General features: G+C 36.7%; 1 protein-coding gene across 1 annotated transcript; it reads right to left on the bottom strand.

Moving 5' to 3' along the window:
- Positions 1-193: 193 nt before the first annotated feature.
- Positions 194-11,073, bottom strand: LOC106938414 (phosphatidate cytidylyltransferase 1-like). Its single transcript, XM_015020453.1, has 4 exons — positions 10,700-11,073; positions 4,019-4,176; positions 451-547; positions 194-322 (listed from the first exon to the last, which is right to left on the bottom strand). The coding sequence occupies exons 1-4, from the start codon at positions 10,766-10,768 to the stop codon at positions 221-223; spliced, it is 426 nt and encodes a 141-aa protein (XP_014875939.1). The 5' UTR covers positions 10,769-11,073; the 3' UTR covers positions 194-220.
- Between the last annotated feature and the right edge of the window lie 3,102 nt (positions 11,074-14,175).

Here is a 14,175-nt window from a genome sequence, read left to right as displayed (position 1 = left end):
GTATATATATATACAAAAACTCTTGGTAGGATTTTGTGTTTTTGCAGGGTTTAATTCTTAAAATAATCAAACGTAAAAATAAACTGCAGAAAACTTGTCCTTTTTAAGAGAACACTACCCTTTAAGAATATTTTAGACCAAAGTGAAACTTTATGAGACGCATTGAAAAACTGTGTGTAAATAAGATGTAGCTGCTGTTTAATGTATTAATCGATTTTCCTCACCAACTCAGAGTCCTGAACCAAGGCAGCTCATAGGAATGGTAAACTCTGTAGCCGATGGTGATTATCTCCTGGAAACACTTGATCTGCACACCCATGACCTGGAACACAAGCAAAAGGAGAGTCAAAAAAACAGAAAATTAAAGTTTATTCAACTTGCACACAAAGCAACCGCATGAGGGTTTTATAAATTAAAGTTTTGTCTCCAGTGTGACTCACTGCAACTTACCACAAAGATAAGCATGATGGGTCCCATGTAGATCATAAGGAAAAAACCCGAAATCATGCAAATGGACAGAAGTCCTCGTATCCAGTAGTTCCTCCATCTGTGAAGAATTATAAGCTTTTAGAGAAAATGCATGGCTGTTATATCAGATTTAACATGAGGGTATAAATCAACGATCAACAGAAGAACCATTTCAACAGAGGACCGTGATTAGCAGAATATTTGAATAGAAGTGGGGAAAATATTAATGTTATCTGAGATAAAGAAATAAGAGTTATGAGAGTAACTGTTTAGATGAGATCAATATATCAATATTTATCCTGCCAAATGCGATTAATCACAAGTAATTGTTAATCATACCCAATAACTATTACTTAAAAACTGAATTTTCTATTTACTCTGGTTTTCTTTCTCAAACAGTATGAGATTTATATCCCTCCTCTGCTGCGTCATTCATTCAATTTATAATAAAAAAAATAAAAAAATATTTATTACAAAGGACAACTCAGACCTTTTTTCCTCAGANTTCTGAGGGGAAAAATCAAAATCTGANTNTTGAGAAGAAAAGTCAGAAATATGTTGAAAAAAAGTCAAGAAAAAAAATTACAATACTAAGAGACAAAAGACAAGAGAGAAATCTGAGATTACAGAGTCAGATTTCAGATTAAAGAGAAAAATCTGAGACTGAAGTCAAAAATCTAAGCGAAAAAAATTACAATACTAACAAAAAACTCAAATTTGAGGGAAAAATGTCAGAAATCTGATATTAAAGTGAGAATTTTGATAAACAGACAAATTGAGATTAAAGTCAGAAATCTAAGGGAAAAAAATCTGAGAAAAAGTCTTAATTAAATCAGAAATCTGAGATTGAAGAGCAAAATCTGAATGAAAAGGTCAGAAATTGAGATTAAAGTAAAAAGTCTGAAGACAAAAATTTGAGGAGAAAAAAAAACGGAAATCTGATATTAAATCAGATTTCTGAAGAGGAAAAAAGAAAAATTGACATTAAAGTCAGAAACCTGGGAAGGGAATTTTATTTTATTATTTTCTAAATTCATCATCCCTTTTCCTCTTCAATAAAACCGTCTTTTCCTCATCCCTGTGTGATGTAATGCATTGCCAATGTGTGCTTGCTGGGGAAAAGCTTCGTATTCACTGTGCCATGTTTGGCGAAACCTTTCAAAACACAGGAAGTGACCTCACAGGAGCCAAACTGAGGCGGCCGTCTGTGAATGGAGGAGAGAAACCGCTGCATCAGGAGAAACGCTTTCACTGCTGAGTGCTCACTATCCCCTCCTGCAGTCTTCACCTCCAGATCCATTCATCCCTCCTCTGCTACGTCATTCATCTCAACCCACCGACGTTCGATGATCACTGAAATCTAAGTCCAGCTTCGTCCTCTTCCCTCTCTCTGCTCGGCGCCCTTTGGCTTGATGAACCTTTACGCACCGTGACCTGCCAGTCATCCAGCGGTCACACCCTCCGCTCCTTCACTGCACAACAAAACAGCCCATTGTCGAGGACTTCTCCACTCGATAGTGTCGATATCTCTGCTGCGTTTGCATTCATCTTGTCAGACTCTTATCTTTCTTCCTATGTTTATCTCCGTCAGGCACCAGCAAACCAAAACAAACTCTTCGTCTGGGGCAAACTGACATTTCTGCTCCTCCTGAAGCCTCTGAATGATCATAATTGTCAAGCCATTAGGAACAATAAATATTCAATAAAATGAAATAATTTGTACAATATGCAAAAATGCCACAAAAAATGTTCGGGTTGAGTTTTCTGCCATTTAGCAAATAGAAATAATTTTGATGATTCTAACTGACCAAGAAGAAGAGAAGATCAGTTGGATTCAACCAGAGTTGGGCAGCAACTGGTTACATTTACTCAATTACATGCAAGTAACTTCTGTGAAAATAAACTTACTTTTAGCAGTATTTTTACTAAGCTGTACTTACTTTACTTGAGTAATTTCATTTTGAAGTATTTCTACTTTTACTTGAGTAAACTTTCTGGATTTTCTACCTACTGGATGTTTTAACCAGTAAGTCACCAGACAGACACTCAGCAGCAGCTTCTGTTAAAGTTTCATCCGTTTTTTATGGAAAGAAACTGATTTGCTCGATTCTGTTTTTTGTTATTTATATGAATTATTGTCATTTCTGTCGTAAGAATATCAACATTTCCACTTAAATTTATATTTTGGTCAGTCTGATAATGTAATTTTTAAATATTGAATGATTGATAATTTGATCAGTTACTCGATTAATCAGTTATTCTGGCGATTAATCGGATTTTAAAAATGGCCTTTAAAAATATGAAGATATTTTTACTTTTTATACAATATTAGACATACATTAAAAGATAAATAAACAAATAATTTTTAATTAAGAAAATACATGTTTTATTGCCTACAATGAAATAACGTAGCGTTCCTTTAGTAAATCTGAACCAGGAGAAGCTAAAACTATGCAACTTGAGGAGTGTTGGCTAAAACAGACAAGGATCTTTTTTTATCTGGAATGTAAAATATTTATAAATTTATATATTTTCACTTTGGGCTTGTTACTCTGAATATGTTGGTTTTTTTCAGTAAAAGGCTCGAGTCTGAATACTCCAGTTTACAGTTAATCGATTACTAAAGTAGTTGACGATTATTTAAACAATTCGTTTCAGCTCTACTCAATTCAAAATATCTATGCACCATTTTCTGGGCCCAGTTAACCTTAATGCAGTGTGGAAGACGATTTTGTTTTTTTGGGGAGGTTTGATGTTTTTCTGAGTGTTTCTGTGAAAATAAAATCAACTGTGACTACTGACCAAACTTACAAACTGAGATCTCTTTCTGCTTGCTGTGAGACTTGGTGTCGTCTCTAAAGATAACACATGCATGCAAATTTAACTTTAGCTGCAGTCAGGCCTGGCTTATCAGAGCTCCTCTGATAAATGCTGCCATCACTTCTCATCTGAAATAACCAACAGAAGCCGTTTGAAAACGTTCCAGGAAAGAACATGCACTGAAGAAGGCAGAGGTTTAGTTAAGAAAAAGGCCAATTATCAGCCATCTTTGTGTGGCTTCACAGAATGGTGACAACAGAAAGTATCAGACACAAGAAAACAGGGCTGAAAACATTGGCGTTTCATATCAATCAATGTCAATAATTATTGATTTGTTTTTTGTTTTAAATATCTGAAATACTACCAAAATGGTGGCATAACCTTTTCTGTTGTATCCACAGTTTTCACTCCACATTAAGCAGATATGAGGCAAAATCTTGCTTAGCAGAAGATGGTTGCTAGGTAACCAAAGTAGGGGGGGACTTGAAACTACCCAGCAGGTTGTTGCTAGGTAACCAAAACGTGGGTGGGTTAGTTGATTCCACCAACCTAGCTTAGCTAGCAATGAGAAGCTGAGCAGTTAAAGTCTTTCCTACATCCCCGAGATTATCTATTGATATTGATTTATTTTCAATCACAAGATACAATGTTATTGATTTATTGTCCAGCTGTACGAGAAAACCTTCAGTGTTACAGAACAGATGCATATCTGCGTTTGAGGAGTACGTACTTGGGAGGAAGCCCCTCCAGAGCTTTGTTCAGGCATTCTGGAGTGTTGTCCGTGTCCGCTGTGGAGGCGGGAACATCTGGAGTGTCCGTTTTGGAGTCGCCGTCACATTCTCCCTCAGTGTCGCCTGACAGGCCCAGCCTGTCGTCGCCATCGGCTTCCTGCCAGAAAAACAAACAAAAAAAAAGCAGATAAGTATTTAAACACTGACTCATAAATAGGAGTTAGCAGCTCAAGAAAGCATTTAAAAACAGGAGAGATGAAATCATGTAAATATTGAGAGTACTAGAGTTAAAAAGGAGAAATTATTTTGTTGCAAAATCGTTTTTCTCAGAATTGTCAAATGAAATCCATCCAACTTGCAGACTGACAACTACAGAGGACAATATGTGCCTGTAATCACTGTCTCCATGGTTACCAATGGTCACCTCCAGCGTTATTTTACATTACAGTGGGGTCATGTCCTCCAATCCCCAACCCAAGAACAGATCCAGGATCAAATCCTCCTCGGCGGAGTATTAGGGCCGTTGCAGACAGAAACACAGAGAAAATACATTTCTGCTTAGAAATGTTCTAGAAAAAATCTTTTGAAAAAACAAAAACTCTTCCTAGTTTAATCTCAAAACTTCTGAATTTGTCCTTGAAAATGTTCGACTTTTGGGGCTCAGAAATTTTCTTGTTTCTTCCAGAAAGTTTTTGACTCTTTGACCTCAGACCTCACATGACTTAGAAATATGACAGCTTGAAATTGAGCCTCTGTCTCTTTAAGAAGTTTCTCCATGCTGACACTGCGCCTTCAGCTCATCACAATGTTCCTCTACTATCCCATTTACAAATATTCTTAGGAGTGTTTGACTGAGAAGCAGATCTGATGAAAATATTACCAGATTTGCACCAGTAAAGAATAAAAAAATACTTTTTTATTTGAAGTTTCTGATTGCGGCACCAAGTTACAGGAGCCTCCCAGGATATTTATCACAAACAAAATGTCCTTTGATGCAAAATATAAATAAGAGTTGCATATTATACACTGATGCTTATTAACTTTTAGTATTTTGTAAAACATTTTTTGTAACATTCAATCATAAAATATTAAACGTTGCATAAACAATCAAAACTGGAAACGGTTAGTTAGTAGGGACTTAAACACACATTTGTGTTAATATGTGTGATTAAGACGGTTAATTGTGTTCTTGAGGCAACTCCATTAATTGATCTCAACGAGGTGAGCTGGAGATTTTCCCCCTAAAGGAACCAGCTGCTGCGTTTCCTTTCTTAACTCGAGACTCTCTGCTGTTCCTCCTCATCCTGTTTTTACCTTTCATGGGCTCTTTTACTCAAACGCTGCCAAATGTGGTTAAACGGGGTCATCAGGGTTAAATTACAGAGCCTTAAGTCCACAGACGTAATTGGCTCACAAAATGGGAAAGCAGTCGGGTTGCAGTGTGGGTTACTCTAGTTGGTGTAAAAACAGAGACAGAGGAGATGAAACTGGATTTAAATTCAGGATAAACGGAATAGGGAGTATATCTTTTCATCTTTTGATAATTGTTCTGCTCTAAAACTATATATTTTTGCTAAATTTGACAGAGAAACACTAAAGATTGGTTTGGTTTGTAGAAAGCCATTGATGATGAACCAGAACCAGTCATGGTATTCACTAATATTCAAAATAATGAATTTCATTAGATATTCCAGTGTTAAATGGTCATTAATGTGTTCTTGCATTATTATGCCATCATTACTTAAAAAAGGTCTCGAAATAAAATATAATTTATCGGAATAATTTCTGGAACAATTCATCATCCAGCAAAACTTATTATGACAGGTGTGGAGTGTGGTTGATTTCCAGAAACGACTCGATTTCATGCAAAACTGAATTATAAATCAAACAGAGGACGTTATTTTAGCTGCTAAGCAAATAAAACCTTTAAAAATACTTCAAATTGTTTGATGTTTTGCAACATAAACAAGCAGATATGAGTAATTAAAATCCCATAATAACCAAGAATAATTTCTAGAATGACTAGAAAAATGTGCATGTGTCCTAAGCTGCTGAAACAAACAAATCTACTGCAGAGAATCTTTACATTTTTTTTGTAGTGCTGATTATACAGAACTCTTCACCCGTCTGTCTTCCTGCAGCTCTTCATGTCTCTCAGAGCTGCAGGAACTGGATGATGTCATTTTGTCCCTGCAGCTCTGGGACAGAGAACAAATGTCTCTGTTCTATCAGAGGATATATTGACCTTTAACCTCGCTTAGAGCTTTGACAACAGGAAAGAAATCGCTTCAGGACATTGAAAAAAGTAAATAAATAAAAAGGATGAGATCGTTCTAATTAAGAGTGAGAATATTAAATCTGGTTTCAGGTCATTTCATTAACTTCAAATTGTACAACGTTTGGGAGGAAAATGATTCATCGTTGCTATTATTACATACAAACAGAAATCTGAAAGGTGTGGCATGCATGTGTAATTAGCCATATCTGGCTATGTTTCTGCCAGCTTTGCATATCTAGAGATGACATGATTTTTTTGTTTCTCAAACCAGCCTAAGGTCAGTGACCCTATATGGAAATGCACTGATCACAGCTCTGAGATGTGCACAGCTTAAAGGTGACCTTGATGCTTCATAAAACAAATTAAGATAGGTCTAGGGGCCATACAAACATTTCTTGTACAAAATCATTCTTAGAAAATGAGATTTTAATCTGTTCCTTTCAGAATGAGCTGTTTTATGGTCTCTTGTCATTTTAAATTCAAAGAAGCTGCTGCTGGCCACGCCCACAGACTCAACATTTACACTCGCATGTGAAAATGGCTGCAAACAGATGTGCAATTATACAACCATATATATTTGAAAAGCAGAAGTGGAGCCTACTGCAAAACCAACAAGAATTTGGCAAGTGGTTTCTGGATGGTAAGTCGACTACAAAACACTTGTCTTTTCCAGCAGCCATTGTAAAGCGCATACAGCAGTAAAACCAGCTGACCAAACTTGCTGGAGCTCAGCTCGGGTTGCTAGGTAACGGGCCAAACTCTGTTGGGGTTGCTAGGTAACGGCACAGTGCCTGCTGATTTACATTCCAGATTTTTGAAACGGCTCATTTTCTAGATACCAAAAGAATTTAAACTTTTTGCCAAAAACCGGTCAGGTGTTTTTTTATTTTCTTTCTTTGTTGTTGTTGTTGTTGTTGTATTTTTTAAGCACTTAGGCTGTTTTTAGAAGGAATAGAAACACAAATGCAAGTACTAAAATGAGGGGAAATTTACAAATTGTGCACAATAGTTCGGTCCCCTTTAAGATAATTTTTTAGAATCTCAATATGTTTTAAACCTCCTCTCTGATTGGTCTGCTGTGGTCTCCATGATGCTGTTTGTCCTGTAACAGTTGGGATTTTAAAGGACCAAGCTGATTAAATCACAGCCTAGACAAGTTTCCTAATCCTTGAGGGAAGAAGAACAATCAGCCGCAAACACCAGAATGAAAGTGCGACTTCCTCAGAGAAGCATCTCCATTTTCAACAACGCTGCTTTTTTTCCCCTCTGACAAACTGCAGTGTGAAGCAATAAGAAGCTTTCAGCAGCCAAACAAAGTCAGGTGGGAATTTAATGCTCATTGATACAGATGGATCAATGGAAACTCTGGGCTGCCATTCAAGCACCAATTGTCTCTTTAATTCACGGCTTTACCCTGTGCCAGTTAAGCATCGTCAGCCTGTTTTAGACTCAACTTTAAGCCGAGTTCAGCAGAATCGCAACAGCCTGGGGGATCGTCTTTCAAGATTAATTTTATTTATGAAAACATTGTAAATCAAGTCAAAAATAAACAGCATTTTAGAATAAATACATTTGTGGAATCAGAAAGCCAATAATAAACATTCAGACAATATTTATTTACATCTTGTTGCCATTTATTTCAGGTCATGTGACAGTGATGCAGTGCATTTTAAGGTTTTATTAAGCTTGAGAAACTTTAACAGAAACTCCAGGTGTGTGTCTGTGTCTGGTGAATTTTTGTTAAAACATGTTTGTTTTTCATTCAGTGGGTAGAAAATCCTGAAATTTTACTCAAATAAGAGTAGAAATACTTTATAATAAAATTACTCAAGTAAAAATAAGAAGTGAAAAGTAGTAAAAATCCTCCTAAAAGTGAACTTTTCAAAAAAGTTATTCAAATAAATGTAACTGAGTGAATGCAACCCAACTCTGTTGATTTATCTCATTTTTAATTCCTCATTATTTTAATAATTATTTACTTCATCAGCCCCTTTACTTGATTAACTTGATTGTGTGCGTCTCTAGTCGTTAAATGTCTGTTTTTCTATTTTTAACTTCTATAAATAACTTTCTTACACTTGACTGAGAGCCCTGATCTCAGTTTATTAAAAAAGGTTTGAACCAGACACTCAAACATCCAGCTACGATTCTGCCAGAAGCTCGTTAACGGCTACAGAAAGTCAGTGAGCCATGTGCATCGTTTCCAAAGGAAATTCACAAAAAATTTTAATTTATCCACACAAATCCAGATTTTACAAATCACTTTGATTTTTTTGGTGTCTAATATTTCCATCTTGGAAAAATAAACACTCCCAACTTCAGTCAAAACACAAACCCAAAGGTTTCTGAAGCAGAGCTTGTGAAGACTGCAGAGATATTAAAAAATGTTAAACATCGCGACCAACCAGCCGGCCTGCAGAAACCCCACCAAGGTCAGCTGTCATGTAAAGTCTGCAGCAGATGTCCCAGACGCTTCTCCAGCTCCGTTTGGTTTTTATCTACAGGGTGTGAACCAAAGCGAAGCCATCATTTGAAAACAAGCCGAGTCGAGCTGAGTCACAGCGGTGAGAAACGGCGACAGCTTTGCTCCCAGACACATTAAAACCATCGTGTTCATTTTCTCCCAAACGCACCATTTCTTTCCTCTACTCAGCAGCTCTTTCACAAGAAAAGGTAATAACTTAAAGACCATGAGCTGCACCACAAAGCCTAAACAGAGCAAGTCCTGACACCTCTGCATGCATCACATCGAAGCAGTCAGATGCTGCAGAAGTTGAAATACGAGTTCTACTGTAATTAAAGGAGGAGAGTCACAAAACCTATTAAGTAGGTCAGCCACAATAAACAATAAATCAATTAATAGCATGACAAACTAAAACCAGAAATGACTTTTACTTGCATAATTTATCATTTTTCTCAGAAATTAAAGTTTTTTTATCTTTGAGAATGTGTACTTGCGTTAATATTACACAAGTTGAAATTTGTCTCAAAATGGCAATATTATTGTTTACTGTAATAATTTCTGGGACAATTTATCATCCAGCAAAATGTGTTATTGTGAGAGGCCTATTATTGAAGCAGCTGATTTTGCTGCTGTGCAAAAGATTTTAGTCCACATCTAACTTCTGTCACCAATAATTGTGCAATTTGCCAAAAATATATTTGTTAAATGCAAACACTGCGCTTTAAAAAAATTAGTTTTTTGATAGAAAGTTTTAACGCTAGGATGATGGAAACATTACAATTGTGTTTTTCTGACATTAGCGGAATATTGATAAAGTTGTGTAAATATTTCTAATGGCACAGCTACTGAGAACGACTTTTATAAACCCGGGGTGTCCAAAGTGTGGCTCTCGGAATGATTCAAGAATGGCTTCAGTTTGTTTTTCCAGCCAGTTGATACAGAAACGCATTTTAAGAAAACAATGTTAGGACGCCATTCTCACTGATGCCAGCCTTTAAAAAGAAAGATACAGGCAATTTAACATCTGACAACAGGAAATGTAAGGTGAAACACAAAATATTCATCCAGGGTTCTGCTTTAAATTTAGTTTATTTTAATAGTGAAAAGGACAACAAACACCCAGTGATTTTTCCTAAAATTTAGACATGGGCATGGCCATTTAATAGACTTGGCAAAATAAATCAACAGTGAGTCATAGCCTGTTTTTGTTGCTGAAAAAGATGGTGGAATAATTACTTCTAGTCAGCATTTTCTGTCTTTGAAAGGTGTTCATAACCTCAAACAGATCTCCTAGAAGGACGATGCCCCTAAGCACACTGCTAGTGGTGAGAAAAAAAATATGATGTATAGGGGCGTCATGCTAGAAGGGGCACCAAAATGATGCCAGCATAATTATTTCTAATTGGCATATTTTCTGTATTTGTGAACTCAAACAGGTCTTCCAAATGGATGATGAGCCAAAGGACAAAAATGGGTACGTACTATATTGAGGGATGTGGGCGCCATGCTAAAAGGGGCGCCAAAATGATGGTGGAATAATTATTTCTAGTATTTCTATATAAAATACTTAACATGGTCCACTTAAATTAGTTACAAAGTCACTTAGAGACAACAAAGTCAATGTTTAAAAGTGCTTTAAATCCTTTAGTGTTTAATCCAGACATAAACTTCAGGATGACACATTTATTATTGGTCAGCAGCAGCCTGACGAGTCCGGCTCATAGACACTCAGCTATGATAAATAGGTGAAGGTATCGCCTCAACCCGAACTGCTCCCAATCGGAACCGTATCCGTGACCGAGCTGCGGCTGAAGCTGGATTAACCAGCTAACCAGCCTGGCTAACCCGGCTCTCCAACAACAACCAGCCGGACTGGTTTCCAGGACGAGGATCCACGGTGATACCGGCGTCTCCTTACGCCCGAAAGGTGCGTTTTACCTTGTCGCTGATGTTCTCGGCGGTGTCGGGGTCTCCTCCACCGGCGCCTCGTTTCCTCAGCTCCGTCATGTTTCGCTCGTCTCGCCCCCGGGACGTTAATGTGTCACATAAGCCGACTCCGAGGGCAGGGAGGGCGGGGAGGGAGAGAGGGAGAGGACCGGGGACGAACCTTGGAATTTTAACAGCCGAAGTCCGGGATTTTTAGAGCCGGTTCGACCCCAGAGGCGGTCCGAGAAGAAGGTCAAGTTTCCTGAAAGTCAACCGGTGCCGACAGCGCAGCTCCGCGGGACGAGGCACGGCTGCTTTACCTGTTTGTTTACCACCGCAGTCCCTGCTCTGCCTTTTTTACTGCTGCGAAGCACGAGAAATCATAGACACCACTTCCGGCGAAGGCTTTCAAAAATAAAAGCTTTTCTCAGGCGCGGTTTTCTTTAATTTCCCCTCAAAAGTCTAAAGGAATAGCTCAGTTTTTATGTGTGTGTTTTTCTTTCTTTATTTGTTTATTTACATGGGTTAGTACAATTGTAGATAAAATGGGAGTAAATGTTCACCAAAAAACTCAGAAATGTTCAAGAACAACAAAAAGAAAGAAGAAAAGAAAATGTCTGAGCTCCAAAAGTTTAAAATTTGCAAGGCAAAACTCAGAAATTTGGAAAATTATTTAAAAAAATACTAATTTTTAAATTACAAAGAAATTTCTGAGCTCCAAAAGTGAAAAAAATTGAAAGATTTCTTGATAAATGTCAGAAAAAATAAGGAAACTTCTGAGCTCCAAAAGTTGAAAATTTGCAAGAAAAAAAATCAAAAAGTGTTTTTCCTCTTTTTCTATTCTACATTGTTGTGGATATGAATTAATAAAAAAGTCACATTTACTTGTCATTGAATGAATGGTATTATTTCAGTGCACCATAATACATTTGGATGACATATTCATTTTGATAACCCCATCTATAATTTATCCACCATAAATTTATTTTTCTCTTGTTAAAGTTTGGAACTTCTTAAATTATGATTTGCAGCTAAAATAATTTTTTACAGTAAAGAAAGTTTAAAATACCAAACATTAAATGTTTCTACCATTAGAGTTGCAAAAACTCAGTTACATGTGATGTATATACTTTCACCCATTGTTTACTTCTTTGTCTTCAGATGTAATTCATAAATGCGCATATGGGCTCACATTTGGTTTTATTTTGAAGTGCGGCGAACCTCACTTCCGGAGTGAGTCTGTATTTATTTTAACTTTATTCTGCTCTGCTGCGGCGTCACCCTCCATTCAGTTCATATTGGGTTAACCTGCTCTGCTTCTCTCTGCAGTAACAACCAGTGCGGGCCGAATTAAACACACAAACACACATTTTGCATCGATTACAACCTGAAAACCCAAAATCCAGCCTCCTCTGCTCGGGACCGCCAACTTCAAATCCAACAAATCAGTTTAATTCAAATCAATTTAAATACCTCACAATGTCATGATAATGAGGTTTGTGAGCAAAATGCCCAACACATAAAGAAAAATGTAAAAAAATAATCGTTGCGTGGAAATGGGGTCTGGTTAACCTTTTGACCTTTTTGAGCTTTAAACTTTTATATTTTCAAAAAAGAAAAGCAGCACAAAGTAGCAACATGTGGCATAGTTGATTTTTACCAAATTAGTTTGATGGAATAGAATTTTTGTCAAACGATTTTAATTTTAAAACAGTTGTTTAATCCTAAGAAATCAGAAGCTCAGAAAAGTCAGACATGCAAGTTCATCAGCTAAATTAGCAAAACTGTCAAGATTAAGGAAGATTCAAACATCTGCGATCTGAAAAGAAACCTGAGTTTGAGCAGAAAATGGTTCCAAAAACTGTTAAAGGAGCGAACACCTGCTGAAATTTGTGTTAAAAGCTGAAGATATTTTATTAAACTTTAGAACTTTTGCAGAAATTGCAGGAAAGCAAAATTTTATTTTAACTGATAAATTAGCAAATAATCTGCAAAAGAAATTACCTGAAATAAGAAAATGGAAAGCTTTTTTAAAAATGTCCTGGAGAAATACATTAATTAAATATGCAAAGGCATAAAATGTAAATTTTACATGTAAAGCACAACCAATTATTAGATTTCCCTTTAGAAATTAATTCATTTAGCATTTACTCTGGTAAACTTCATTTTCTGAATAGTTTAAGTGTAACAACTAAATCTAGAAGCCATTTTACCCTTTAGCAGTAGAGAAGTTGAAGAATATTTTTGCTTATTTGTTTACATTTAGATGAGCAGCAAACGATAAAACCAGATCCAACAGAGATTAATGTCTCTCTGTACGTTTGTATTAATTTCAGATTTCAAAACAGACCTGAAAATATTCCCCAAATCAGAGATGACAGCCTTCGGTGGTAAACAGCAATTATTTATTGAACTGAAATGAAAAAGAATAAGTACCAGCTCTATTGCATTATTGAACCATTTTGCTCCGTCGACATTGACGTGGGTGTTACTCTACTATTTTTTATTTTTCTCTCGTAGGATGTAGTGAACACAAAGATACAAGGAACATTCAGCTATCACAGATTGCACACCAGATACTGTAGTAACGCAGTCTAATACAAGACCACCAAAATAATCCAGGATTTTTTTTTAGTTTTTTTTTTCCTTCCTCGTTTCGTAATTAGTTCGTAGTTTTTCCGTAAAGAGTACAAAAGTCCACCCGACGCCGGGAACGGGATAAGCTCATCAGACAATGCCTCAGAGATAAAAACAAAAGCAGATATCCAGCAGAAAAAAAGAAAATCTAACATGTACAATAATACACTGACACAGAAAGTCAGCTGTGTTAATAAAACATGCAACAAGTAACAAAACTTGCTGAAATCATTAAAAAAAAATCTAAAACCAGTTATAATTGCATAAATACTCTGTACAGTTCATTAATCTGCAGTGAAATGCATCTCTGCTGAAATGACAACGTAAACCTGCGTCAGTGAAAACTCATGATTCCTCTTTGCTTTTTTTTTTTTTTACAAGGTGCAAAGAAGTTGGGCCTCTTCTGCGAGACGGCGATGATGATTGCACTAAGTTACAGTACGGAAACGATGAACGCTAGCAGGAGGGAGTGTGTTGTTTGTGTGTGTGTGTGTGTGTGTGTGTGTGTGTGTGTGTGTGTGTGTGTGTGTGTGTGTGTGTGTGTGTGTGTGTGTTTTTTTAGGACCGAAACAAGGGCTGGGGGAAACCAAACGGATGAAAGTTCTTCAAAAGAAGCAGCGCTGGAAAAAAGGGAGGAATATGGGAGAAAAGAGGAAAGAAAAGGAGTAAAACATAAACTGACAGGATAGTTGAAGATGGTTCTTGACTTTAACCTTTGCAGTTAAATTTCTAGAATACAGCTGAAGAAATTAAAAACTGGGTAAGATTATTTTAGGTTTAGATTCATCTTTATGCTCCAGAAAACTGCCTTTTGTCTAGGGGTGTCCAAAGCGTGGCTCAGGGGCCATTTG

This window comes from Poecilia latipinna, unplaced genomic scaffold (assembly GCF_001443285.1).
Source record: "Poecilia latipinna isolate Pla-1442-1.1 unplaced genomic scaffold, P_latipinna-1.0 Scaffold2586, whole genome shotgun sequence".
Classification (NCBI taxonomy): Eukaryota; Metazoa; Chordata; class Actinopteri; order Cyprinodontiformes; family Poeciliidae; genus Poecilia; species Poecilia latipinna.
The sequence above is the reverse complement of the archived record's forward strand: the minus strand, read 5'-3'. Positions and strand labels throughout refer to the sequence as shown.

Coding starts and splice junctions, on each gene's coding strand:
- LOC106938414 (XM_015020453.1), bottom strand. CDS start 10,768: ATGACGGAGCTGAGGAAACGAGGCGCCGGTGGAGGAGACCCCGACACC. Junction 548..4,018: donor CTGGAGGGGCTTCCTCCCAA/GTACGTACTCCT, acceptor AATTCTTCACAG/ATGGAGGAACTACTGGATAC. Junction 323..450: donor CCATCATGCTTATCTTTGTG/GTAAGTTGCAGT, acceptor CTTGTGTTCCAG/GTCATGGGTGTGCAGATCAA.